Here is a 25,591-nt window from a genome sequence, read left to right as displayed (position 1 = left end):
TGTTAATAATATGCCTTTGGATCTTGTTAATCAATGCGAAAGTTTTTATTTAAGATCACCTTAATTAGAATGCACTAAAAATTATAGTAAAAGAATACAATTTTTTAATAATAAATTTGTTTTTAATTTCTTAACCAATCACAATCGGCTACGTAAAAAAAACAATTACAATCGATCTATATATTTTTAATTATTAAGTTTTGGCAAACCGTGAACTCAAATTAATAATTTGATTTGAATTACAAAATTCTTTAATTTAATTATTTTTGAAAATAGAATATTTTAAGCTCGGAATGTATTTATTTTCATAAATACTATAAAATTCTCTTAATATAAAAACAAAATATTTATCCTTCACACGCCTCCCATCTAAAACCCCAAATTTCAATGATAATACACCCTTGAAAAATTAGTGAAAAAACCTAACATCTTGGAAAATTAGTCAAATAGCTTGTCATTCACGATTGAGCCAACACACACCACGTAACTTGGCCAATAACAACTTGACATGTCAGCTTCCGAATGTAAAATATTTCGTACCATCCTTAAAATCGTAATAAGTCAGAAGAATTTATTTATTTTTTTTTTGTTATTATTGTGAACAAGTCAGGAGATAAACAAAGGAACAGAAGGTCTTTTTCACACACACACACTGACTAGGTGGTTTTATAGTATAGTAACTAGGTATGATGCCTTGATGGTTCTTTGTAATAACCAAGAAAATGTGCAAAATGAAGAAAAATCCCATTCAACAGGAAAATAAATCTTTACAGTTAATAGCACCAAAGTGTCTGCATGCAAAGGTTTTGGTCAGTGTGAAATCATTCTGTAGGTGGTGAAGACAATGAAAGTTTTAAAAGCAAACCACACAATAATCCAATGAGACCCACAAACATGGCAAAAGTGAAGGAAAAGCCTGGATCCCCTCTACGATTTCTTCTTCTTTTCAGCATGTCCTACTCATCAAGAAAAACAGATACAGATCAGGATTAGTGATTTTTTTTTTTTTTTTGCAATCATTATCAACTATCAATTTATTAAACAAAAAAGAAATAAGAAATACTGCTACAAATTCAGATGTTTAAATGTTAACTTCCACTAATCAAATTTGGGATAATTTAGCTGTTTTTCACCTCATGACCATTTTTAGTGCAAGGATAGATTTTATAGTTGACTTATGTGTATTGGTCAAGAAAAGTAATTGTTTTATATTTTAAGTCCTCTCATAAGAAAAAAATAGTATATCCATTGACAAAGAAAAGAGTTTTTACATGTAATTCAATCACAAATTGCCATGTATAATAAGTTTATTCACTTTTACAAACATTAACTTAAAAATCATACTTATCATGATTTCTCATTGATTGATAGTGTAAAAACTCTTTACAAATCAGTGTATAGAAGTTAAACTTCTCTCCTATAAACCAATAAAAGAAGTTATTTTCTTAAAATGCACAATTATTTTCAGCCAATGTCTCCTTATATCATAATCAGAGAAGTAACTCCTTCCATAGAGATCTAGATTAGCAAAAGAATGTCTCCTTAATTCAGAATCACAGAAGTAACTCCTTCAATAGAGGTTTACATTAGAATGAAAATACAGGCATAATAAACATTCTATATGGTTACGAAAATGATTTTAAGGAAATCAGGTTTATAATGGAATAATATCTCTCTCCATAATAGTCGAGTAAACAAAGCATATATCACAATGATCTTTTTCCAGTATGCGAGTCTATTCTAATTTTCCCTTCTACTTTTTTGGTTTAGTCACTCTGATCATATATGTGGAAGTAAAATTCTAGATGGAATCTTGAGCAAAATCTTATTATCATGGAGTAATGCAGAGGAGAAAAACGTTAGTAACACATTTTTGACAAACTTTGTGACACACTTTCTAACCACTTTCTTATCAATGAAGCAATCCACATGAAATTCATATGTTAATAGTGTGTTAAAAAGAGCTTATCAAAGAATGTGTTGTTTGTCGTTGCTCATGCAGGAAAATATGTAGCTTAATCACCAGTTCCTGCTGCAGTTGCCGTGTTTGTAAGACATTGGCATCTCTTTCCTCCTTCAGGCGCTGCACGGTTTCACTCTTCAAACAAAGACAATTTAATGTAAGAACGAATGGTTAAGCAAAATAAACAGTAAAGAGGTTTGGTAAAGAAGCTTAATCACAGGGTATTAAATGCTACATTACAGCAAACGTTTCACAACAAAACATGTACAATACTTAATAATATTTTAGGCATGACCATTCAAACTCACAAACAGAGCTCATCAAGCAACTACTAATTCATTCATTAATAGAAAATTAGGAACATAATTTAATAATATATGCTCAAAGGCCAGCTTCCAAGGAAGAACACGTAAGCTTTTAATGTAAAATTAGGAATATTATAAAACTGATGTCACAACAAGAAGAAATACAACTCAACTTCAGTTTATGATCTATAGCCAGTCCCACGAAGGGTAAAATGCTACTTGAATCTTTCATATATATCTCTACTAAACCAATTTGTGACCAAGGCAAGAAACATAATTTATTTTCCATACTTGTCATAGGTGAATCTATACTAAGGGTAGATAATCTGCTAGGTGCTCTATGCCATTTAAAGCTGATGAAACACATCTATACTTTCTAATGCTTGTTCATATATTATTTTTTAATTTATCAAGTGTTGTTTCCTCCTGTAATATGCTTGTAAAAAGCTAGTGATAGCTGTCATAGCCCCTTTCTGTTTTAGTTAGTTACTAGGAAGTTTATTGGGCTGGTCCTTTGTAACTGACTTGAAAGGGTTAGTTTGCAGTTATATAAGTCATAGCTTGGTGCTTCATAACACATACATGTAATTGAGTGATTCATGATCAGACTTGTGAGTGCAAGTGAGGAAGAGCAAGGCTCAAAGCCTGAAAATTCTTGTACTGTTTCTGTGATCATAATAGAAGTCTCTCTCAGTGTGGAAGTAGGAGTTAATTGCTCTGAACCATGATAATGTCTGTGTCCTTGATTTCCCTCTTTTACTTGCTGGTTGCTGCAGAATCTTGTTTGATTTTTGCTACAGTCTTGGCTCACAAGACTGGTTCTTTTAATAACAGCGGGTATCTACAGCCTATCTTAGGGGCGTTTCTGCGATGGGTAAAACAAAATTCGACATTGACAAGTTTACCGGAGACAATGATTTCAGTCTTTGGAGGATCAAGATGAAAGCTCTTCTTGTTCATCAAGGTCTTGAAGAGGCATTGGCAGGTGTCTGAAAAAGAAAAGAAGGACATGCTCAGCAAGGCACACAGCACCATCATTTTTTCTCTCGGTGATGAAGTTCTCAGAGAAGTGGCCCAAGAATCAACAGCTGCAGGGGTTTGGTTAAAACTGGAAAGTCTTTACATGACTAAGTCATTAACCAATAAGCTTATTTGAAGAAGAGGCTACATCATCTAAAGATGGAAGAAGGTACATCAATCAAGGACCATATCTCCTCATTTACAAAGATAATTCTTGATTTGAAGAGCATAGATGTCAAGATTGATGAAGAAGATCAAGCAGTGATGCTTCTGTGCTCTCTTCCCCCATCATATGAGAATCTTGTTGACACCATGATGTTTGCGAAAGATACCCTCACCTTGGAAGAAGTAAAGCAACTCTGAATTCTCGTGAGATGAAGAAAAAGATTACAGAGAATAAAGGTGAAGGAGGAGATGCTGAAATGCTGTTTGCTTGAGGGAGATCAGAGAAAAGAAAAGGAAAGGGAAAGAATAAACATAGATTAAAATCTAAAACCAAAAGGAATTATTTTTTCTGCCATAAGGAAGGACATTTTAGAAAAGATTTTCCTGAGAGAAAAAAGAAGAATTGGAAGCATAAGGAGTCGAATGACATTGCTGTAGTTGCTGATGGGTATGAAAGTTCAGATGTTTTGGCAGTCACTGAAGATTCCTGCTCTGATGAATGGATTCTTGATTCAGGGTGTTCTTTCCACATGACCCCTAATCAAGAATGGTTTGATTCCTACAAGAAAGTTGATGTTGGAAAGGTGTAGATGGGAAATAACATTGCCTGTAAAGTAGTTGGGATTGAAACTGTCAAGGTGAAATTGACTGATGAGTCAACAAAGATCTTCACTGATGTAAGGCATGTACCAGAGCTTAAAAGAAATCTCCTTTCTCTTGGTATGACTGAACAGGTTGGGTGCTCATTCAAAGGTGAAGGTGGAACCTTGAAAATCAGCAAAGGCTCATTACAAATCATGAAAGGAATCAGAAAAAATGGCTTGTACAGATTGCAAGGTGAGACAATTATGAACCCTGCTAATTTAATTTCAGTGTCTAAAGGTGTTTCCACAAAACTTTGGCACTGAAGACTTGCACATGTAAGAGAAAGGTGCCCAGAAGAATTATACAAGCAAGGTTAAATTAGAAATGGAGACTTTGAAAAGTTGGAATTTTGTGAACATTATCTTTATGGCAAGCGGAAAAGAGTTAAGTTATCTACTTCCACACACGCAACTAAAGTCTCAGTGGATTATGTGCATTCTGACATTTGGGGGCCAGCAAAGGTTCCTTCATTGGGGGGAGCTAGATACTTCATAACCTTCATAGATGATTGGTGAAGGAAGGTGTGGGTTTATTTGCTGAAACATAAGAATCAAGCATTCAAGTGTTTCAAGCAATGGAAAGCATTGGTCGAGAATCAAACAGGCAGGCAAGTGAAGTCCTAAGAACAGACAATAGGCTGGAATATCTAAGTGAAGAATCCACTGAATTTGCAAGAATAATGGCATAGCAAAGGACAAAACAGTTAGACTAACTCCTCAACAAAATGGCCTTGCAGAAAGGACGAATGGGACCATCTTGGAGAGGATTAAGTGCATGTTGTCCAATGCCAATCTGAGCAAATGTTTTTGAGGAGAAGCAGTGCATACACCATGCTATTTGATCAACAGATCCCCTTCAGCAGCCATTGGTTTCAAAACACCATAGGAATTGTGGATTGGAAAGGTTCCAAGCTACAGAAATCTGAGAACTTTTGGCTGTACAGCTTATATTCATGTTGATGAAGGGAAACTCAAGCCTAGATCAGAGAAGGGAATCTTTTTGGGATATCCTAAAGGGGTAAAAGGCTACAAAGTGTGGCTGACTGGTCAGGCGGAGGCAGGGCTGTGATCAGCAGAGATGTTCTCTTTCAAGAGGAAACCATGTTTGGAAATGCTGAATAAGAATCTATGCAGTCCCAACAATCTGATAGCGCAAATCAGAAAGTTGAATTTGAGGTGGAGGAAGCTGCAATAGAGAAAACAGATTATATATGCCACAATCTGATTCTGAAATAGCAAAGTCATCTTACAATTTGGTGAGAGACAGGGAAAAGAGGCAGACAAAGGAACCTCAAAGGTATAATTATGCTGATATAATAGCATATGCTTTGAATCTGGAAATTGATAATCAAGGTATAGATCCAATCAGCTACAAAGAGGGCACTTCTGGGCCTGATGGGGACAATTGGAAGGCTGCTATGACAGAGGAGATTGATTCCCTAATGAAAAATAATACTTGGGAACTTGTAGAGAAACCAACCAAGCAAAGAATTTTGGGCTGCAAGTGGATTTACAAAAGAAAATCTGAAATTCCAGGAGTTGAGAGGAACAGATACAAGGTGAGGCTTGTTGCAAAAGGCTTCACTCAGAGAGGGAATCGATTTCAATGAAATTTTCTCTCCTGTTGTGAAGCACACAAACATTAGAGTCATTTTGACTCTAGTTGCTGTCCATGACTTGGAACTTGAGCAAATGGACGTGAAGATGTCCTTTTTTACATGGTCAACTAGAGGAAAGATCAACATGAGCCAACCTAAAGGGTATGAGGTAAAAGGAAAAGAGCATATGGTTTGCTTGCTGAAAAAGTCCTTATATGGACTAAAACAATCACTAAGGCAGTGGTACAAAAGATTTGATTCTTTAGTGATCTCAAATGGCCACAACAGCAGTTCTTTTGATAGTTGTGTTTACTTCAAGATAGAAAGTTCTGGTTATTTCATGTATCTTCTACTATATGTAGATGATATGTTGATTGCAAGTGGTGATGTTGATGCTATCAACAAATTGAAGAAACTACTGAATTCAGAATTTGAAATGAAGGATTCAGGGGTTGCAAAGAGGATCCTAGGCATGGAAATTGTCAGGAAGACATCTTAACGGTCATTGTGATAGGGTTAAGAGAATGCCTAAACCTCTTGTTACCAAAGTGTATGTTAGGCGCCAGCCTGACAGTAATAGGAATAACTAACCGAATTCTGTTAGGAATAACTAACTGAATTTTGTTAGTTAAAGAGTACTATAAATAAGAGCTCTAATTGATTGTAAAGGGGTTTTGTTGGCATATTGGGATTTGGGACTAACTGAATTGGGATTCAGTTAGAGTTGGTTACAGAAGTTTAACTGAATTGGGATTCAGTTGAACCTTTTTCAGTTGTAATTCTTTGTTCTGAGTTCTTCATCTATAAGCAATAAAGATTCTCAGTGATTTACTCTCTGTTCTTGGTGTTTGGCTCTGTTTTCCTCTATTTTCTTTATCCGTGATTTGCCAGTGTTATCACTGGTATCAGAGCACCGATCTGGTGCCCTGAGATCCACGATTCCAGACGCTGCGTATGAAGACCAGGAGTATGGCGCGAAACTCTGAAGTTTGGGAGCAAGAGTGTGAGGAGATAAGGATTCGATTGGAGCTTGCTGAAGCTCTGACGAAGAAACACGAGGAACAAATCGCATAGATTGTCGCGCGATTTGGCCAAAATCGAGATCGTGATCGCGAGGGAGGTCCAATTCTTGAAGGAATCGACAACAATGGTGGTCATCTAGAGGATACAAATCGAAGGGAGAAGTGGCGCAAGTTGGAGATTCCGATTTTTGCTGGAGAAGATGCGTTTGGCTAGACGCATCGATTGGAGAGATATTTTCTGTTGAAAGATGTCACTGAAGATGAAAAGATGCAAGTGACAGTGATGGCTTTGGAGGGAAAAGCTTTGAGTTGGTATCAATGGTGGGAGAGGTGCAATCCAAATCCAAATTGGGAGAGGTTCAGACTTTCTGTTGTGAGGAGATTTCAACCTTCCATGATTCAAAATCAGTTTGAACAATTGCTATCTCTCAAGCAAACAGGCACTGTGGAGGAATTTGTGGAAGATTTTGAGAAGTATGTGGGAGCATTGAGGACTATTGATCAAGAATTCGTTAGAGGAATTTTTCTGAATGGCCTTAAGGAAGAGTTGCAAGCAGAGGTAAAATTGTATGATTTACATTCCTTATCAGAAATCATTCAAAAAGCTTTATTGATAGAACAAAAGAATGTGTTGCTTAATAAGAGGAATAGTTATTTATGGCTATGCTAGAACTTCTAGTTATTCTAGAAGCAGTTCCTACACTAAAACTATTACTCTGGAGTCTAAATTAGGAAATGATAAGAATGAAGTTTCTGCTGTGAGTAGTACAGGGAGTGGTACAGGGCAAAGCCAAATTGTAGAAAGTGGGAGGAAAAGAAGTAGGGAATTTAAGCATTTAACTGAGGCAGAAATAAGGGAGAAAAGAGAAAAGGGACTATGTTTTAGATGTGATGAGCCATTTACTAGAGAACACAGATGCAAAAATAGGCAATTCAGAATGATAACTCTAGAAGCAGAAGAAGAAGAGGTAGAGGAAGGGGAACAAGAAGACAGTTTGCAGACTTTTAAATCCTTGCAATTATCATTATGCTCTATGTCTGGATTTACCACTTCAAAATCCTGAAAAGTGGAGGGTTTATTACAGGGTCATTCTATTGTGATATTGTTGGATTGTGGGGCTTCCCACAATTTTATAGCTACAGAATTGGCGGATAAACTGAACTTGAGAGTTCAAGATACTCCTTCTTACCTTGTGGAGGTGGGAGATGGCCATAAAGTGAGGTGCAAAGGAAAGTGTCCCAAATTAAAGTTCCAATTGCAGCAACTAGAAATTGAACAGGATTTCTATTTGTTTACTTTGAAAGGGGTGGATATTGTTTTGGGGTTGGATTGGTTAGTTGGTTTGGGGGAAATCAAGGCTGATTTTAGCAAGCTGGAACTTACTGTCAAACAGGGAGGCAAATTGATTAAGATTTTTGGAAATCCTGCATTGACAAGAACTGCACTTCCTTTAGGGGCTTTGATGCAGATTCTGAAGGAGGAAGGAGAAGGATTAATGATTCATTGTGAATCTTCTACTGAGGCTGCCACTGAAAAAGTGAAAATTCCTGCAGCTGTTCTGGATTTGTTAGCAGAATTTGAGGATGTTTTTGCTGATCCTCAAGGGTTACCTCCAATTAGAAGACATGATCATGCCATCCAATTAACAGAAGGTGCTTTATTCCCAATCTGAGGCCTTATAAGTATCCTTATTATCAGAAAAATGAGATAGAAAGGATGGTTAGGGAAATGATGGAATCAAGGGTAAGGCCTAGCATAAGTCCTTATTCTAGCCCTATTATCTTAGTCAAAAAGAAAGATGGGGGCTGGAGATTTTGTGTGGATTATCGAGCTTTAAACAAGATAACCATACCTAATAAATTTCCAATTCCAATAATAGAGGAGCTTTTGGATGAAATTGGTGGAGCTACTATCTTCACTAAATTGGATTTGAAGGCTGGATATCACCAAATCAGAATGTAAGATTCAGATATTGAGAAAACAGCCTTTAGGACACATGAGGGGCACTATGAGTTTGTGGTCATGCCTTTTGGTCTTACCAATGCTCCATCAACTTTTCAAGCCCTTATGAATGACGTATTGAGGCCATTCCTTAGGCAATTTGCTTTGGTATTTTTTGATGACATTCTAATCTATAGCAAGGATGAGTTGGTTCATGTGGATCATTTGAGGCAAGTGTTAGAAGCTTTAAGGACTCATTCTTTAACTGCCAACAAAAAGAAATGCAATTTTGCTAAGCCCAGTTTAGAGTATCTTGGCCACATCATTTCTGGTTCTAGGGTGGCAGCAGATAAATCCAAGGTGGCAGCAATGAGTTCCTGGCCAGTTCATAAAGATTTGAAGAGTCTGAGGGGGGTTTTAGGACTGACAGACTATTATAGAAGATTTGTCCAAGGTTATGGTAAAATAGCAAAGCCTTTGACTGAATTACTGAAAAAGGATAACTTTGTATGGACACCAGAAGCTACTCTAGCCTTTGAAACTTTAAAATCTGCCATGGTCAGTTTGCCTTTATTAGCAGTTCCTGATTTTTCAAAAACCTTTGTTCTAGAGACAGATGCTTCTAGTAAAGGAGTAGGGGTTGTTCTTATGCAAGAGGGCAGGCCTTTGGCTTTTTGGAGCAAATGACTCTCCCCTCGAGCACAACTAAAGTCAGTCTATGAAAAGGAGTCGATGGCAGTTGCGCAAGCCTTTCTCCCGCATTTCTGCCTCAGTTAAATGCTTAAATTCCCCACTTCTATTCCTCCCACTTTCTACAATTTGGCTTTGCCCTGTACCACTCCCTGTACTACTCACAGCAGAAACTTCATTCTTATCATTTCCTAATTTAGACTCCAGAGTAACAGTTTTAGTGTAGGAACTGCTTCTAGAATAACTAGAAGTTCTAGCATAGCCATAAATAACTATTCCTCTTATTAAGCAACACATTCTTTTGTTCTATCAATAAAGCTTTTTGAATGATTTCTGATAAGGAATGTAAATCATACAATTTTACCTCTGCTTGCAACTCTTCCTTAAGGCCATTCAGAAAAATTCCTTTAACGAATTCTTGATCAATAGTCCTCAATGCTCCCACATACTTCTCAAAATCTTCCACAAATTCCTCCATAGTGCCTGTTTGCTTGTGAAGAAATGGAAACATTATCTTTTGGGGAGACACTTTGTTATCAAGACTGATCAAAAGAGTTTGAAATTCCTCACAGACCAGAGGCTCTTTACCGAGGAGCAGTTTAAGTGGGTTGTGAAGCTCATTGGATTAGATTTTGAGATCCAATTCAAGCCAGGCAAGGAAAATCCAGTCGCTGATGCTTTCTCCAGAAAGGCTATGTATGCTGTTGTTTCTGTAATACAGTTAGCTGATTCTGAGGATTGGTTTCAAGAGGTGCAACAAGAACCAAAATGGCAGAAGGTTATTCAGGATCTGGCTGGGGATCCTAATTCTCACCCTGGATTCTAGTTTCAAGCTGGGAGGTTATTGTACAAAGGAAGATTAGTGTTGTCAAAATCTTCAAATAGAATTCCTCTTATTCTGGCTGAATGCCATGATAGTGTTGCTGGGGGCCACTCAGGTTTCTTCAGAACTTTCAAAAGGGTATCTAGTTTTTTTTATTGGGAGGGCATGAGGAATTATGTGAAACAGTATGTGGAGGCTTGTGATGTTTGCCAGAGATACAAGCATTCGGCCTTGGCTCCTGGAGGTCTTTTATAGCCACTGTCGATACCAACTCAAGTGTGGCAAGATATCTCTATGGATTTTATTTCAGGTTTGCCAAAATCCAGGGGAAAGGACACTATTCTTGCGGTAGTAGATAGGTGAACGAAATATTCTCATTTTTATGCTCTAAGTCATCCTTTTTCTGCTAAGGATGTGGCTGCTGTGTTTGTTAGAGAAGTGGTCAAACTCCATGATTTTCCCGCTTCTATAGTTTCAGATAGAGATCAAATTTTTCTCTGTCAGTTTAGTAGGAATTGTTCAAATTAGTAGGAACACAATTGAAGTATAGCACTGCCTACCATCCTCAAACCGATGGACAAACATAAGTGGTTAATAAGAGTTTGGAAACTTATCTCAGATGTTTTCTGGGTCCAAAGCCAAAACAGTGGGTTGATTGGTTATCTTGGGCAGAATTTTGGTTCAATACTACTTTCAATATTTCTACTGGCATGACACCATTCAAGGATTTATATGGAAGAGATCCTCCTACTTTGATTAAAGGGTGCACTTTTACTTCCAAGATTGACGCAATGAATCAGCTACTGGTAGCCAGAGATGTGGTCTTACAAGAGTTAAAGCAGAATCTTTTAAAGGCCCAGAATTTGATGAAAGCACAAGCTAATAAACACAGAAAACAGATTGATTTTGAAGTAGGTGATTGGGTATTTTTGAAGCTTCAGCCTTACAAGATGAGATCTTTGGCTAGAAGACCAATAGCAAAGCTATTTCCTAAATTTTACGGGCCTTATAAGGTTCTGGAGAGGATTGGTCCTGTAGCATACAAGTTGGAGATCCCTGCTCATGCTAAAATTCACCCTGTATTTCATGTATCTTTGTTGAAAAAGTCACTCAAGCCTCTTCAGCACCCTCAACCACTGCCTTCTTTACTTTCTGACGAAATGGAACTACAGGTTCAGTCGGCTGAAATTCTTCAATGGAGAGAGGATGCTTGGGGAAATTTGGAAGTTTTGGTTCAATGGGACCAATTACTAGCTTGTGAGAACTCTTGGGAATCAGCTACTTAGATTTTAGAGGTTTTTCCTCAGTTTCCCCTTGAGGACAAGGTGGTTCTTTTGGAGGGGAGTATTGATAGGGTTAAGAGAATGCCTCTTGTTACCAAAGTGTATGTTAGGCGCCAGCCTGACAGTAATAGAAATAACTAATCGAATTTTGTTAGGAATAACTAACTGAATTTTGTTAGTTAAAGAGTACTATAAATAAGAGCTCTAACTGACTGTAAAGGGGTTTTGTTGGCATATTGGGATTTGGGACTAACTGAATTGAAATTTAGTTAGAGTTGGTTATAGAAGTTCAATTGAATTGGGATTCAGTTGAACCTTTTTCAGTTGTAATTCTCTGTTCTGAGTTCTTCTTCTATAAACAATAAAGATTCTCAGTGATTTACTCTCTGTTCTTGGTGTATGGCTCTGTTTTCTTCTATTTTCTTTATCCGTGATTTGCCAGTGTTATCACATTGTTTTTGAATCAGTCAAACTATGCTGAGAAGATGCTGAAACGATTTAACATGTTGGATGCTAAACCTGTTTCAACTCCAATTGCTGGACATTTCAAATTATCTGTAACTCAGTCTCCTAAAACTGATGAAGAGCAGAAGTACATGAGTAGCATACCCTATTCTAGTGCTACAGGAAGCCTTAAGTATGCTATGATCTGTACAAGGCAGACCTAGCATATGCTGTCAGCATGGTTAGTAGATTCATGGGAAATCCTGGGAAGGAACATTGGCTTGAGGTGAAATGGATTTTAAGATACCTGAAAGGTACAAAATCTGTTGGTCTTGTATTTGGAAGATCAGAATCTGTTGGTCTTGCAGGGTTTGTCGGTGCTGATTTTGCAGGGGATGTTGATAGGAGAAGATCCATAACAGGTTACCTATTTACCCTCTATGGTAATCTGGTTAGTTGGAAGGCGAATCTACAATCAATAGTTGCTTTATCCACCACAGAATCTGAGTACATTGCACTCACTGAAGCTATCAAAGAGGTTATATGGCTGAAAGGACTTGTAAATGAGCTTGAAGGAAAGGCTGTTCCGGTGACTGTGTGGTGTGATATCAAAGTGCCATTTGTCCCTCAAAGAATCAAGTGTTTCATGAGAGGACAAAGCACATTGACATATAAGGCTGCATTTTATTAGAGATATCATAGTTCACGGTATAATAGAGGTGAAGAAGGTTGCAAGTGAATAAAATCCAGCTGACATGCTAACCAAAGTTGTTCCAAGTACCAAATTTACACATTGCCTGAATTTGGTAAATGTTGGAACATGTGACAAGTGAGTCTCTCTTTCTTAGACTGATGGCATATATAACTATGTAATTTGTATTGAAGATCCAAGGTGGAGAATTGTAATATTCAATTGGATCATCAATTAGTTACTGTTAGTATATGCTTGTAAAAAGCTATGTGATAGCTGTCATAGCCCCTTTCTGTTTTAGTTAGTTACTAGGAGGTTTATTGGGCTGGTCCTTTGTAACTGACTTAAGAGGGTTAGTTTGCAGTTATATAAGTCATGGCTTGGTGCTTCATAGCACATACATGTAATTGAGTGATTCATGATCAGACTTGTGACTGCAAGTGAGGAAGAGCAAGGCTCAAAGCCTGAAAATTCTTGTACTGTTTCTGTGATCATAACAGAAGTCTCTCTCAGTGTGGACGTAGGAGTTAATTGCTCTGAACCATGATAATCTCTGTGTCCTTGATTTCCCTCTTTTACTTGCTGGTTGCTGCAGAATCTTGTTTGATTCTTGCTACAGTATTGGCTCACAAGACTGGTTCTTTTAATAACACCTCCAAATCCATTTTGCACCCAACAGATGAGTGCATTTTGCTTCTACATGGCTGTCATCAAACCCAATAATTATGTCATCATCCCAGAAAACCAGGATGCAGCCTAGAGTAAAGTTGAGTGTGATCTATAGAGTACATGTTCTTTCTTTTTCCACCTGGCCAAGTGATCCAAAGAAACCCTTTAATCTCATTTGTTAGGCTTAATCCATTACAAATATTTGAATTCTGTTTGCATTTTGAAAAGAGGCCACACCCGGATGTGGAGGTGAGGATTCCATCTTGATACATAATATGAAACATATGTCTATACTCTACACACATAAAATAACCAAATTTGAGAGGATGCTTAAAAATAAAACTTCAAACTGATTTCCCCAAATGGAGGGTGAATGGGAGAAACTTACAGAATTAGTATCAGGTTTTTGGGTTGAATTCTTCACTGTGTCACCTTCTGTGCTTCCTTGGGGTGATGTAGGAGAGATATATACCACTCTTAGTTTCATATCCTCTATCGACTTTTCACCATCCTTATTAAACTGCAAGCCAAAACAAGCAATGATCTTGATCAATTTGTTTCTCCTTTTTAAATTTTAGAACTTATCCTATAAAACAACGACATTGTTGGCTCTCTCACAGTATCTGGTGGAAGATCATCAACATCAGTGTTTGGATTCACTATTGTACTCTGCAAGAGAAACTTGTCTTTGCATTGCATGTCTGGAGGGTATTCTTGTTGAGCCTGGAGGGTGACTGCACAACGGAGAATATGATAGAGATGCTAATATCATATGATAGTAGTAAAGAACTCACAGCTCATAAGCAAATAACATATATACATCTGATTGGTTTTCACTTAGTAATATATTTTTCCAAATACTTAGTTATGTGGAAGACAAATTCCATTTTTGTGTCCTTTGATTGGTTGAACTTACCAGTCTCCGCTCTTATTAAGCTCACTAGTTTAACTATTTTTTTCCCTTTTCTCTCTAGTTTAACTATCTTCACTAGTCCAACATTTCAAATTACCAAAGATCTGATCCAAGTTAATAAATATATAAGAGTAACTAAACTTAATTTTCTTTTCTGCAATAGTAAGAAGAAGCACCTCTGATGATACATGAGTCCCATGGATGTACAACACCGGTATTAGGTCGCACAAAGTACTTCTTTGGCGAAGTGGTTTTGACCTAGCAAAAAGCAAAATAGCACTGAAATCAAATGTAATCATGAATCCTGCACTAAGAATCAACAGCAGAAAAGCATGTCCAGAAACAAGTTAATAGAGTACCTTAAAGGCAACGTAGTTCCCTGTGTTATTCAGAACTTTAAGATCACAGTATGTTTGCTTCTCCAGCTCAACTGTTGACATAAACATTATGAGCATAACCGAAGAAGAACTCAAAATTAATTGGGGAAGGAATTCAGATTTATGCTTTCCTACTATTTGATAAATCAAATAGGGAAAACCAAAATCCAGTCCTATAGAAAAGTGCTCCTTATTCAGTTATTCTATGAGACTAGTCAAATATAAATGCAGAAAATCAAACCAATTTTCAAGTGGTAAAGGAAACTTTACATTGGCAGCAGAATTATATATTCATCCTTGATATGTTTTATTTAAACTAGTTTTACTGTTCAAATTTCTGTCACATGTAACCAATAACCATGCCTCCTTTTGTCACTATCCAATTATTTCAAAATCCTTGTTAGTTTGTTAGCTAATTAATTCTACTTAGGGCCGCACAAAATATTACACTAACCTTTTCATTCAAATCCATCGTTTACTTAAATACACAATTTATTGGTTGACTTAATTTGGTAGGACATAAATTGTACTCCTCCGTTCCAAAACAAGTGTAGCATTTGGGGAAAAGATAGAAAGCTAAAACATCAAAAGATATGGGAATCAGGTAGTACTAATTAATTTCTACACACAACCCTGGCTGTAAGTAACTAATCTCCAAAATTTAAATTTTCCCAAATAGCATTCATGGGGGGGGGGGGGGGGGGGGGGAAGATGAACAACATTGATCCCTTAACAGTAATTTAAATCCTGTACGTAATTTGATTCAAAAGCCTTGCAGAGATCATGGCGAAGCAACCCAATAATTTTGTTTCTATAATGAGAAATGGTTAGCGTGAGAAAACAAGGAAAAGAAAAATAGAAGAGCAAAAGGGTAGTATTGAAACATACATTGGAAGCGAAGCTCATCAGGGTTAACGGTTATCAACGAATTTGAAACAGAAGCTGTCATGACGATGAAGAGATCGATCAATGAAAGTTTCTACAAAAATCAGCAATCAAGTAGCACCAACATGCACAGAACAATAACCACGTGAGAGGAAAAAAGGGTGGGAGGGTGCGTGACTCAAGAGTGAGAGAAATGGAATTGCGGTTACAAGTTACAACATGCGGTGGAGCGAGGAGCATGGGAACCGAAGGCTCAAAACATAAAAATGGTTCCAAGTTTGTAGCCACAGAGACCGCTTGGTCTGAAGCAAAGCGAAGGAAAACCTCGGAGTCAGAGGAAACAGAGTATGTCACGTACCGAATAGCAATGCTTTGTTTTTGTGTTAGTGTGTCGTGGCCTCTGTTTCTGGTTGTGGCAGGGAATGCGAGTATGGTGCGGTGTTCTGCACCCCAACCTCTCCCCTCAATGGGTGTATGAGTATGAGAGAGAGAGAGAGAGAGAGAAATGGTGCAGGTGTCCAACGGGGAAGCGTTTACGTCCGCTTCGTAGTGCAACTTAGATATACAAAGTGGGTCTTCGTAACGTGTCAGTGGAAAAAAAGCCAGGTCCACGTGACATTGAATAAAGTTGTGGAAATAATTAAAAAAAAAAAAAGTCATAGGTAAGTAATTTAATCTTGTACATATTAATAAAAAAATTCTTTAAATTTTTTAACTAATGTAATAAAAGAATTAATTAGTATTTTACAATTTATTATTATAACTAATATTTTAATTGGTACAGTATATTATTATATTAAATAATTTTTTAATTTATATAAATAAAATTTATAAAATAAATATTTCTAAATATGTCAATTATGTTATAATTAAAATATATAATAAATAAATATTATTAAGCATATAATTTATATTTTATATTTATGATAAATAATCTATATTGTGATATATTTTTTTTATTTATTGATATTTTAAAAATAAATATTAAAATTTAATTCAAATTTAAAGATATTAAAAATGACAGAATGAAAGATATAAGAAATGAAGTTAAATATTTTAGTTGATATTAAAAAAAATAATGTTAGGAGCATATTTGAATTCTAAGATTATATATATATATATATATATATATATTGAAATTAGTTTATAATATTTTGTTATTTTGTTTCTTTAATCTATATTTATTTAACTTATAATAGTTTTTAAAAGATTTTGTGTTAAAACAATTTGGTAACTTAATATTCTCGTGATTTGTAACATTATGTTCACACTATTTATGTTATTTGTTTAGAAGGTCAACTTACAAGTCATTCACTTTTTTATAATTTTTCTTAAAAAAAAATTAGTGTCTCAACCAAACCCAACATGCAACCTACACATATTAGGCGGGGTTGAGAATTTTAACACAATCTTAAAATAGGTTTAACTCAATATAAAAAAAAAATGGCCCGCTAAGAACATATTGGATTGGTTTCGCTCATCTTGTATCTCACTAACAACAAAATATGTTTCAATAATAGAAAATTATTTTAACAAATTTTAATGTACAAAATAAAAAAAATGATAAAATTATTATATTAAGAGCTTATTTGGTGGACAGTATGATAGAGTATGATAAAATAAGAAAATACAATATAAACATGATAAAATAAAGGCAAAATAAACTATAATCCTATACAATATTTGATGCACACCAGCTAACAAAGATACATAAAGTGTTTTTTTAATATGTCAGATTTTAAGACACATTAATCACAATTTTTTTATGGGATTTTTCAATTTTGTTTTAAATACAATAACACGGTTTTTGAAAAAAAAATAAAAAAAATGAACTAAATTTTTTAAAAGAAATTTAAAAAGAGATCCTATTTAAGACGACAATCTAATAATAACAATTTTTTTTAGCATGTTTATAAAAATATATTTAAATATTTGTTGACATATCTATTAACATACATTTGTTAAATTTAAAAACAAAATATTTATTAAAATTTAAAGTAAATAAAAAATTACTCTATAAATTATAAAATATGAATTTAACATTCATACAAATACCAGGAACTAAGCTAATTAAATGTAAATGGTAGGAATGTAAGGGGTGATGTTAGGTGCACCAACTTTATTGCTTGTGCACCCAGCCTTTTTTATTAATTTCAAAATTATCCTATGGTTGATTCGTATGATTTGTATAGATGAATTTGATCTGTAAGTATAATTTAATCATAAAGATTCGTATAGTTTGATCTGTATGACTCACACGAATCATGTTTATCCGTACAAAACATACAGATCAACTTGATCCGTATGAAATTCATATGATTCATACGAATCAACATGATCCGTATAAGTCATACGGATCAACTTAAGTGAAGGACATTTTCGCTCATTCACTTAAAATGCTGGATGCATCTAACATCACCCAAATGTAAGCAAATCAAACCCAATTCATGAACTCATCTCATCCAACTCTATTCAATTAAATTTTTGTGGATTTGATCAAGTCATTATATTGGACTGGTTTAATTTAATGAACTCAATTAAAATTTGATTGGACAATGAGTTTAAAAGTTTGGACATGACCAAAATTCAACTCATCTTACATAAAGTTAAATTCTCATTCTCAACCTAATACATTGTATTAAACTTTATTGTTTTTTTGTTTATTTTAAGGTAATACATGATTTTATAAATAGTATTATGAGTATACATATATTTATAATTTTTTTTCATTTTATCATATGAATAATACAATATTTTTATGAATACTATTTTTTTAAAAATATCCTTACTATTTTGTAAAAAAAAAAATCTTTATTATTTTTTAGTTTAGTGATTTTTTTAATTTTTTTCCATGATTTAGTGTAGTTATTTTTTAATCACTCAATCTAACAATTAATTTATTTCAATTAAAATTAGATTGGATTAACAAATAAAAATAATAAAATCAATTCAATATAATCTAATAAAAATAAGAAACTCAATTCAATATAATCTAATTAAATTTAATTGAATTGAATTAAAAAAATAAAATTTAATTCAATCCGAATCATTTGCGTCCTTGCTAAATGATATGTATTTTGTAGTACTTTAAAAATTAAATATAGTTTTTAGCTGAGACTATAAAAATTTCAATTTGGAGAAAAGGAATACTAAACTTGCACATAAGATTAAAAAAATGAATAATACTCTTAATTAATACAATACATAACGAATTAAAACAGGATAAGATAATCATTATGTTCTACCTTATTTATATCTTGAACATCAAATAAGAATAAAATTATTTTTAAGCTTTAGTGAAATTCAAATATGGACTAATTAACAAACTATTAATCTTCACTCTTCATGGTAAAACACAAATGCTCTCTACCAAAGGTTGTTTGCACAAATAATTTGATATTTGAATCTTAATTAAGGTTTTCGGTGGAAGAGAATTAGTTAGAATCATCCTATACTCTGATTAGATTAAACCAAAAAGAACCCAAATGCTCTCTATCGGAAATTAAAAATCATCTCAAAGGTACTCCAAAGTCCTAACGTATCTATCTGTTCCCCATGACTAGACCAGACACTCCCACGTGTCATTTCCTCATCTCTCTCTTATATAATTTCGGCACGTGTAAGATTGTTCCCTTCTCCTCATTTCCCGCTCTTTCCCACATCCTAATGAAATTTCATTACTTTACCAAAAAGGTAAAAAGAAAACAATACAATCATCATATGATGAATAAAAATGCAACAACAACAGTAACCTAAAGCCAGGTGTAGCCGCCAAACTGAACGGTGGTGACGGCAAAGTCATTCCACACCGTCCGTCCCAAATTCCACGTGTCACTCTCTCAATTCACCAACCCCTCCTCCATTCTCGCTCCCCCTCTTATCCCTCCCCCCAAAACCAAATAAAAAAAGAACAACAACAACACAGCGTGCGATTAATTAGAATTAATCGATTAATGTCTCGGCACTGCGATTGTTGTTGCGGCGGAATCCCACCTGGGATTCTGCTAATACGAGGAAAGCAATGGAACCTCCAGACGCACCGCTACATGGTGCTCCTCACCACCTTCGTCGCCTACGCGTGCTACCACGCGTCAAGAAAACCCACCGGAATAGTCAAGAGCGTCTTATGCCCCGAACACAAAGGAACCTCGCAAGGCTGGAGCCCATTCAACGGTCACGATGGAACGTCGAAGCTGGGCGAAATCGACGTGGCGTTCTTAGCGTGTTACTCTATCGGGATGTACGTGGCGGGGCACTTAGGAGATACCCTCGACCTTCGCTTGTTCCTGGCAACCGGAATGGTCGGTAGCGGGATATTCGTATCACTCTTCGGAATGGGATACTTCTGGAACATACACTCTTTTTTGTTCTACCTTTCAATGCAAATGATTGCTGGCATGTTTCAGGCCACGGGGTGGCCTTCGGTTGTGGCGGTTATCGGTAACTGGTTCGGGAAGAGGAAGAGAGGGCTCATAATGGGGGTGTGGAACGCGCATACCTCGGTGGGTAACATTAGTGGTTCCCTTCTTGCGGCGAGTGTTTTGGAATATGGGTGGGGTTGGTCTTTTGTGGTGCCTGGTGCTTTGATTGTTGGTGGTGGTGTGGTTGTGTATTTGTTTCTGGCTCCTTATCCTGAGGATGTAGGGTTCTCTTGTGTTCATGGTGGTGGTGATGAAGAGGCTCAGGTGAATGATGAGAAAGGTGGTGGTGTTCCTACTAGAGAAGGGTCCGTGAATAGAAAAAGCGTTGGGCTTGTTGAGGCGTGCATGATTCCTGGTGTTATACCTTTTGCGCTGTGCCTTTTCTTCGCCAAGCTTGTTGCCTACACGTTCTTGTATTGGTTACCCTTTTACTTGACTCAGACAGGTAATCATCCACTATAAGATTTTTTAAGTGTTTATAGCTGTCCAATTAAGATTAAAAAAATGTATTTTTCTCGGTTTTTGTGTGAATTAATGAAAGTTGAAAATGAAAGTAATCTGTTCAAGGGAGTCCTTTGATGTTTGGACCACCCAAGGTTTTGATCACTGTTTGTTTGTTTGTTTGTTTTGTTGAGCCAATTTTAAAGTTATTTTCTCAGCAATGGAAGCACATTGCCCAGGGAAGAGTTATTTTCTTGATATATCAAATGTTCACTCTTACAAGTTGCAATTAAGTTATGGATATGAATGTGTTTTTTTGATGAAAATTTCAATCTCAGTTTGCTGTATGTGCATAATTTGGTCTGGTTTCCAATGTTAAATTACTACAATTTGACTGAAATGAAGTTATTTGACCAAGCCTTGAGAGATAATAGTTTTCTATAATTATTGTTCACAAGAACTGTTCACCCTTTTAGTAGTGTTATAGGATTCCTCTTTGAAGATCAAAATATAACTAACAATTGGGTGGACTAGTGTGACGCCAATTTCATGTTGGGTTTAGTTCTTTGGTTAAAAGCCTATCAAAATTTCTCTTCTGATTGTTTTTGTTTAACTGCAAAATTTTGTATTTGATGTAGATGTAAATTGCATGGGTCATAAATCTTTACATCTTAATTTTGCAGAAATTGGTGGGAAGTATATCTCGGTTAAGTCTGCTGGAAACCTTTCAACCTTGTTCGATGTAGGGGGCATTGTTGGGGGTATTCTTGCTGGCTACGTATCTGATAAACTCAATGCCCGTGCTATAACTGCAGCCAGCTTCATGTATGCAGCAATTCCTTCTATGCTTTTATACCGGCATTATGGAAGTGTTTCTATGAATGCCAACATTGGACTTATGATGGTGACTGGATTATTTGTAAATGGACCTTATGCACTTATCACCACGGCTGTCTCTGCTGACTTGGGTACACATAGTTCTCTCAAAGGAGATTCTCGTGCTCTAGCTACAGTGACTGCCATTATAGATGGTACTGGATCTGTTGGTGCAGCTCTTGGCCCTCTTCTCACTGGGTTCATTTCAACAAGGGGATGGAATGAAGTTTTCATGATGCTAGTTCTTGGTGCTTTTATTGCGGGGCTTCTTTTGTCGCGTTTGATCATAGCAGAAATTGCAGAGAGAAGTGGCAAACCTTTATCAAGTGGACAGCAAAATCCTGAAGGTAATATTTTCAAACTAATAAATCTGTCACAAGTCATGCAATCAATTTCAGTCTTCTCATTGCCTTTCTTTTATCAATCTTGTTCTTGTGCATGGCCTAATCTATTCAATTGATAAAGTAGTTATAGTTGAAATTCTGAATTTTGAACTCTGAATTTGTCTGTCAGTGTTATCACCCTTTGTAATGTTTTTGACATACTGTTGATCTTTGGCAGCCACTGCATCTCAACCGCTTCTGGAGGAGGATAGGTGACAGTGATCAGTTCCTTGTGAATCGTCAAATATAATGCTCAATACGTGGGTTGTAATATGAGAAAGTTGTAAGATTTTGTTAATAACTAACTCTAGCATTCAGCACCCACTTCATTGTTCATTTTATTGATGAGTAAATCAACAATTAGACTTAAAATCCATTCATTCAGCTCTCCAATCATCAATTTGTTGTCTAGACTCTGGAAGGTTCCAAAGGGGATCAGAACTCACAACTGGGGATGGAACTCGATTCCTTTTCATCGTGAATTGATTTTCTGAAGGGACAATTGTGGAGATTTACTGCTTGCTCTGAATCATCTTGACACTAGATATTCCAAAGTGACATTTGTTCCATTACTTCTTGTGTCACACTCATATTGAAGGAGCCTCCGTTTTCAATTTTGTCTGCAGCAGATTAGAATTTATTGCCAAATTTCTATCTTGATCACAACCCAAAGCCAAAACCCCCTCCACCCATCTCAAATTTTGTTATCATAAGATGTTTAGTTAATTCAACTTGTACATGAAAATAAATAAATGAATATATCTCGGTATATACTATGATACGTGTGTTAGTTTTGTTTCTGAACTCTGCTTTATGTATGAGTGGCGAGTAGACCCTCATTTTTTCTCGCCTTCATTATTCCTCTCCTCAGCTGTAGCATGTATGCGTTGCTATGTTCTAAGGTGACAGTATGTGACTATCACTGTGACTCTGAGAGTGTGTGTGTGTGTATCAGCGTGTTTGTGTGTTTTCTTTGTTCATGAAGTCATGATGTACATTTTAACTAAACATATTTCGAGTATGTTTCTGAAGAAATGGCCACATATGAGGACTATGTTAGGATAATGCTCTAAAGTTTAGATTTGGACCATTGGAAAAAGAAGTGCTTTGCAGTTGGCATGTTGCTTGAAGATGAAACAGGACTAAGTGTTGTTTGCTCAGCTTATAAAGTGGCTTATTACCCACTTATCATAAGCCAAGTAGTGTACAATTCTTAGTGTTTCTTTTCTAGATTTGACCAGAAATGCTTCTCCGCATAGCATGACAAAATTATGTTTTTCCCACCTAACCGAACGTAACAACATTGCCAAATGTGATAAGAGATATTACAAGTAAAGAAAAGGTGTTTAGTTGTTCCCAATCCACATTTCCAGAAGACACACAGTAGTTCATCACCTTGAAACACTACTACTCTTTGTAGATTGCTTTTTGTTGGTATTTTATCAAGTCTTATCTTCCAACCAAGAATTGTAGTTCTCTAAGGAACAAAGGAAGTCCATAAACGGTTAAAAAGCTCATTGTCAAACTTTAGTTTGTTGAAGTAGATTGTAAGCAAACTTGAATGTGTATTTCCCTAATGAGTTTGCCTTCCAAGCCACTGTTACAAATTTACACACTTTTTACTTACTAGACAAAATACAGAGCTAACTTAAAATAACAATAACTAAAAGTCAAGATAAAGATAGGAACTCGCAAATAAAGATAAAGATAGGAACTCGCAAATAAACTAACAAAAGGATTTTTTATTTTTAAAATAACAATAACTAAAAGTCAAGATAAAGATAGGAACTCGCAAATAAACTAACAAAAGGATTTTTTATTTTTAAAGATCTAGATTACAGAAAAGCATTGTGAGAAACAATGATAATGAATGTTAGGGTTCGACTTCACTAAACCACCTTCTCGTGTATACACAAGTTATTAATTAATGTTTATCATTTATTTGTTATCACCAACTCATAAATATACTCAAATCCTAATTCCTTAGAAGAATCTTAGTTCGATTGACTAAACTATCATTTCCTTTCACAGCTTAGCCAAGTTACTTATCTTAGGATTTAGGATTTTAAATGACTAATAAGTTTCTCTCTATTACTAGCAATAAAACTCATTAGGTGTTATTCTTCAGTCCGTAATTTAAGTATATTTTTCAATTTCATTTAAATTATAAAATTAATAAAGAGTGATCAAGCCAAAATAATCATTAAGCAACGAAGAAAACACTTGACGGTAAATAATAAAATGTATTGATAACTCAAAAAATATACATGAGCTCCAATGTAGTTACACCAAACCATAACAAAGAAGAGCTCAAGTACTCATGGTTGACACGAGCATAAAAATGGTGAAGAGATGAAGATGAAAAATGGAAGAATGAGTCAGTTTCATGCAACTCCACTTGTGCCAAATTTTACGTCAAAGAAAAATGTTCTATTCCCTTCCAAAAAGTCCCTTTATATAATTGTTTTGTCTTTTGTCCACTTTATGCTTACTGGAGTAGTTTTGGCTGGATGCGCCAAATGGCCTAGCTGGGCTAGGGCAAATTTCCCTAATAGGGGTTCTTTTAGAAATAATTTCTCAATCTGGGTCTGTTTTTAAACTTTTTCCTTAGGGGTGCTGTTTTTGCACATGCAAAACGCCATTTGGACTGACGACTTTGCCATGGATCAACACGTGGAGGAAAATGCCATTAGCATTGATGATTTGCACTGGTCCCGCCATCGCCATTGACGATTTGACCAAGGTAGGTGGAAATCGCCAGTTTGACTGGCGATTTGATCATGCATGGCACGCGTAGCTGGACGTAGCATGCAAACATAGCTAGACGTAGCATGCAGAGGCTCAGGTGGCAGGAAATCGCCATGTGCATTGGCGCTTTGCTCTGAAAAGGAATCGCCATTGGCAGTGGCGATTTGCTTTGAAAAAAAATTTGCTGTTATATACGAGTCCTCCATTCCACTCCAAGTGCTCTCCCTTGCTCCCTCTTCGTTCCTCCTTGGTCCCTCATCCCTCATTGCAGTGCTTGTTCTTGTTCCTCCTTGGTCCCTCATCCCTCATTGCAGTGCTTGTTCTTCCTGCTACTTCCTTCCTCTTCCTACTACTAAGTGTACATGCTTTGTCTTCTTCTTGGTAAGTATTTCTTAATTGATAATTTTAAATATTTTTTGTATTATATACATATGTTAAGTTAATTTGAGTTGGTATATTAATATTATTTAGATTAGGTTTTTTAAGTTGTATGTTATTAGTTGTTTTATATACATACCGTAGGTTAGTTTTAGTTGATTTGATAATATTATTTTATTTAGTTTTTGTAAATTAGTATGATATTATTTGTTTTTTATGTATATGATAAGTTTGTTTAGCTTAGGTGATACTTTTAAATTTTAAGTAGTACCTTCAAATATTAATATTATTTATGTTATATGTATATGTTATAATTTTAGTTGGTATGATATTATTTGTGTTATATGGTACGTTAGATTTAGTTGATTTGTTAATATTTTTTTGTTGAGACTATTTAAATTTGTATGTTATTATGTGTGTTATATACATGTTACGTTATTTTTAGTTGGTATGTTATTATAATTTGGTTTAGATTTTTTAAGTTTGTATGGTATTATTTGTGTTATATATATAGTATGTTAGGTTTAGTTAGAATGTTAATATTATTTAGTTTACTTTTATTTTAAGTTTTTATTTCGAAATATAATTTACGTTATTAATTTTATATATATATATATTGTTATAATTTTTGTTTCCATAGTAATTTTTTGATTTATTTTAATTTATTTGTATAATATATGTTATTTAATTTAAATTTTGTTAAGTGAAAAAAAATTGCTCATTTATTTAAATTTGTGTATCTATGTATTTTAAATTTACATTTTGTTATTTATAGAGTATTTTAGTTAGTATTTTAAGTTTTGCATATATTTTAATTTATTTGGAGAGTATATTTCAATTTTATTATTTGTATCATATATTTTGTTATGAAAATTTTAATTATTTGGTATGTATATCTAATTAAATTTTT

The 25,591-nt window shown here is 35.2% G+C and overlaps 2 protein-coding genes across 2 annotated transcripts; one reads left to right on the top strand and one right to left on the bottom strand.

Moving 5' to 3' along the window:
- Positions 1 to 732: 732 nt before the first annotated feature.
- Positions 733 to 15,951, bottom strand: LOC114412212 (vesicle-associated protein 2-1-like). Its single transcript, XM_028376026.1, has 7 exons — positions 15,438 to 15,951; positions 14,532 to 14,602; positions 14,349 to 14,430; positions 13,878 to 13,993; positions 13,648 to 13,779; positions 2,024 to 2,098; positions 733 to 956 (listed from the first exon to the last, which is right to left on the bottom strand). The coding sequence occupies exons 1-7, from the start codon at positions 15,496 to 15,498 to the stop codon at positions 822 to 824; spliced, it is 672 nt and encodes a 223-aa protein (XP_028231827.1). The 5' UTR covers positions 15,499 to 15,951; the 3' UTR covers positions 733 to 821.
- Positions 15,952 to 19,169: 3,218 nt separating this feature from the next.
- LOC114412211 (putative glycerol-3-phosphate transporter 4) lies at positions 19,170 to 22,406 on the top strand. The gene is made up of 3 exons (XM_028376025.1): positions 19,170 to 20,300; positions 20,980 to 21,519; positions 21,734 to 22,406. The coding sequence occupies exons 1-3, from the start codon at positions 19,388 to 19,390 to the stop codon at positions 21,769 to 21,771; spliced, it is 1,491 nt and encodes a 496-aa protein (XP_028231826.1). The 5' UTR covers positions 19,170 to 19,387; the 3' UTR covers positions 21,772 to 22,406.
- The last annotated feature ends 3,185 nt before the right edge of the window (positions 22,407 to 25,591 follow it).

This window comes from Glycine soja, chromosome 5 (assembly GCF_004193775.1).
Source record: "Glycine soja cultivar W05 chromosome 5, ASM419377v2, whole genome shotgun sequence".
NCBI classification, from domain to species: Eukaryota; Viridiplantae; Streptophyta; class Magnoliopsida; order Fabales; family Fabaceae; genus Glycine; species Glycine soja.
The sequence above is the reverse complement of the archived record's forward strand: the minus strand, read 5'-3'. Positions and strand labels throughout refer to the sequence as shown.

Excerpts from the sequence above, each read along its gene's own strand:
- LOC114412212 (XM_028376026.1), bottom strand. The coding sequence starts at position 15,498 with ATGACAGCTTCTGTTTCAAATTCGTTGATAACCGTTAACCCTGATGAG. Across the intron at positions 13,994-14,348 it reads GGACTCATGTATCATCAGAG|TCACCCTCCAGGCTCAACAA; the intron begins GTGCTTCTTCTT and ends TCCGTTGTGCAG. Across the intron at positions 2,099-13,647 it reads AAAAACCTGATACTAATTCT|AGTGAAACCGTGCAGCGCCT; the intron begins GTAAGTTTCTCC and ends CTTTGTTTGAAG.
- LOC114412211 (XM_028376025.1), top strand. The coding sequence starts at position 19,388 with ATGTCTCGGCACTGCGATTGTTGTTGCGGCGGAATCCCACCTGGGATT. Across the intron at positions 20,301-20,979 it reads CTTTTACTTGACTCAGACAG|AAATTGGTGGGAAGTATATC; the intron begins GTAATCATCCAC and ends TTAATTTTGCAG. Across the intron at positions 21,520-21,733 it reads TGGACAGCAAAATCCTGAAG|CCACTGCATCTCAACCGCTT; the intron begins GTAATATTTTCA and ends GATCTTTGGCAG.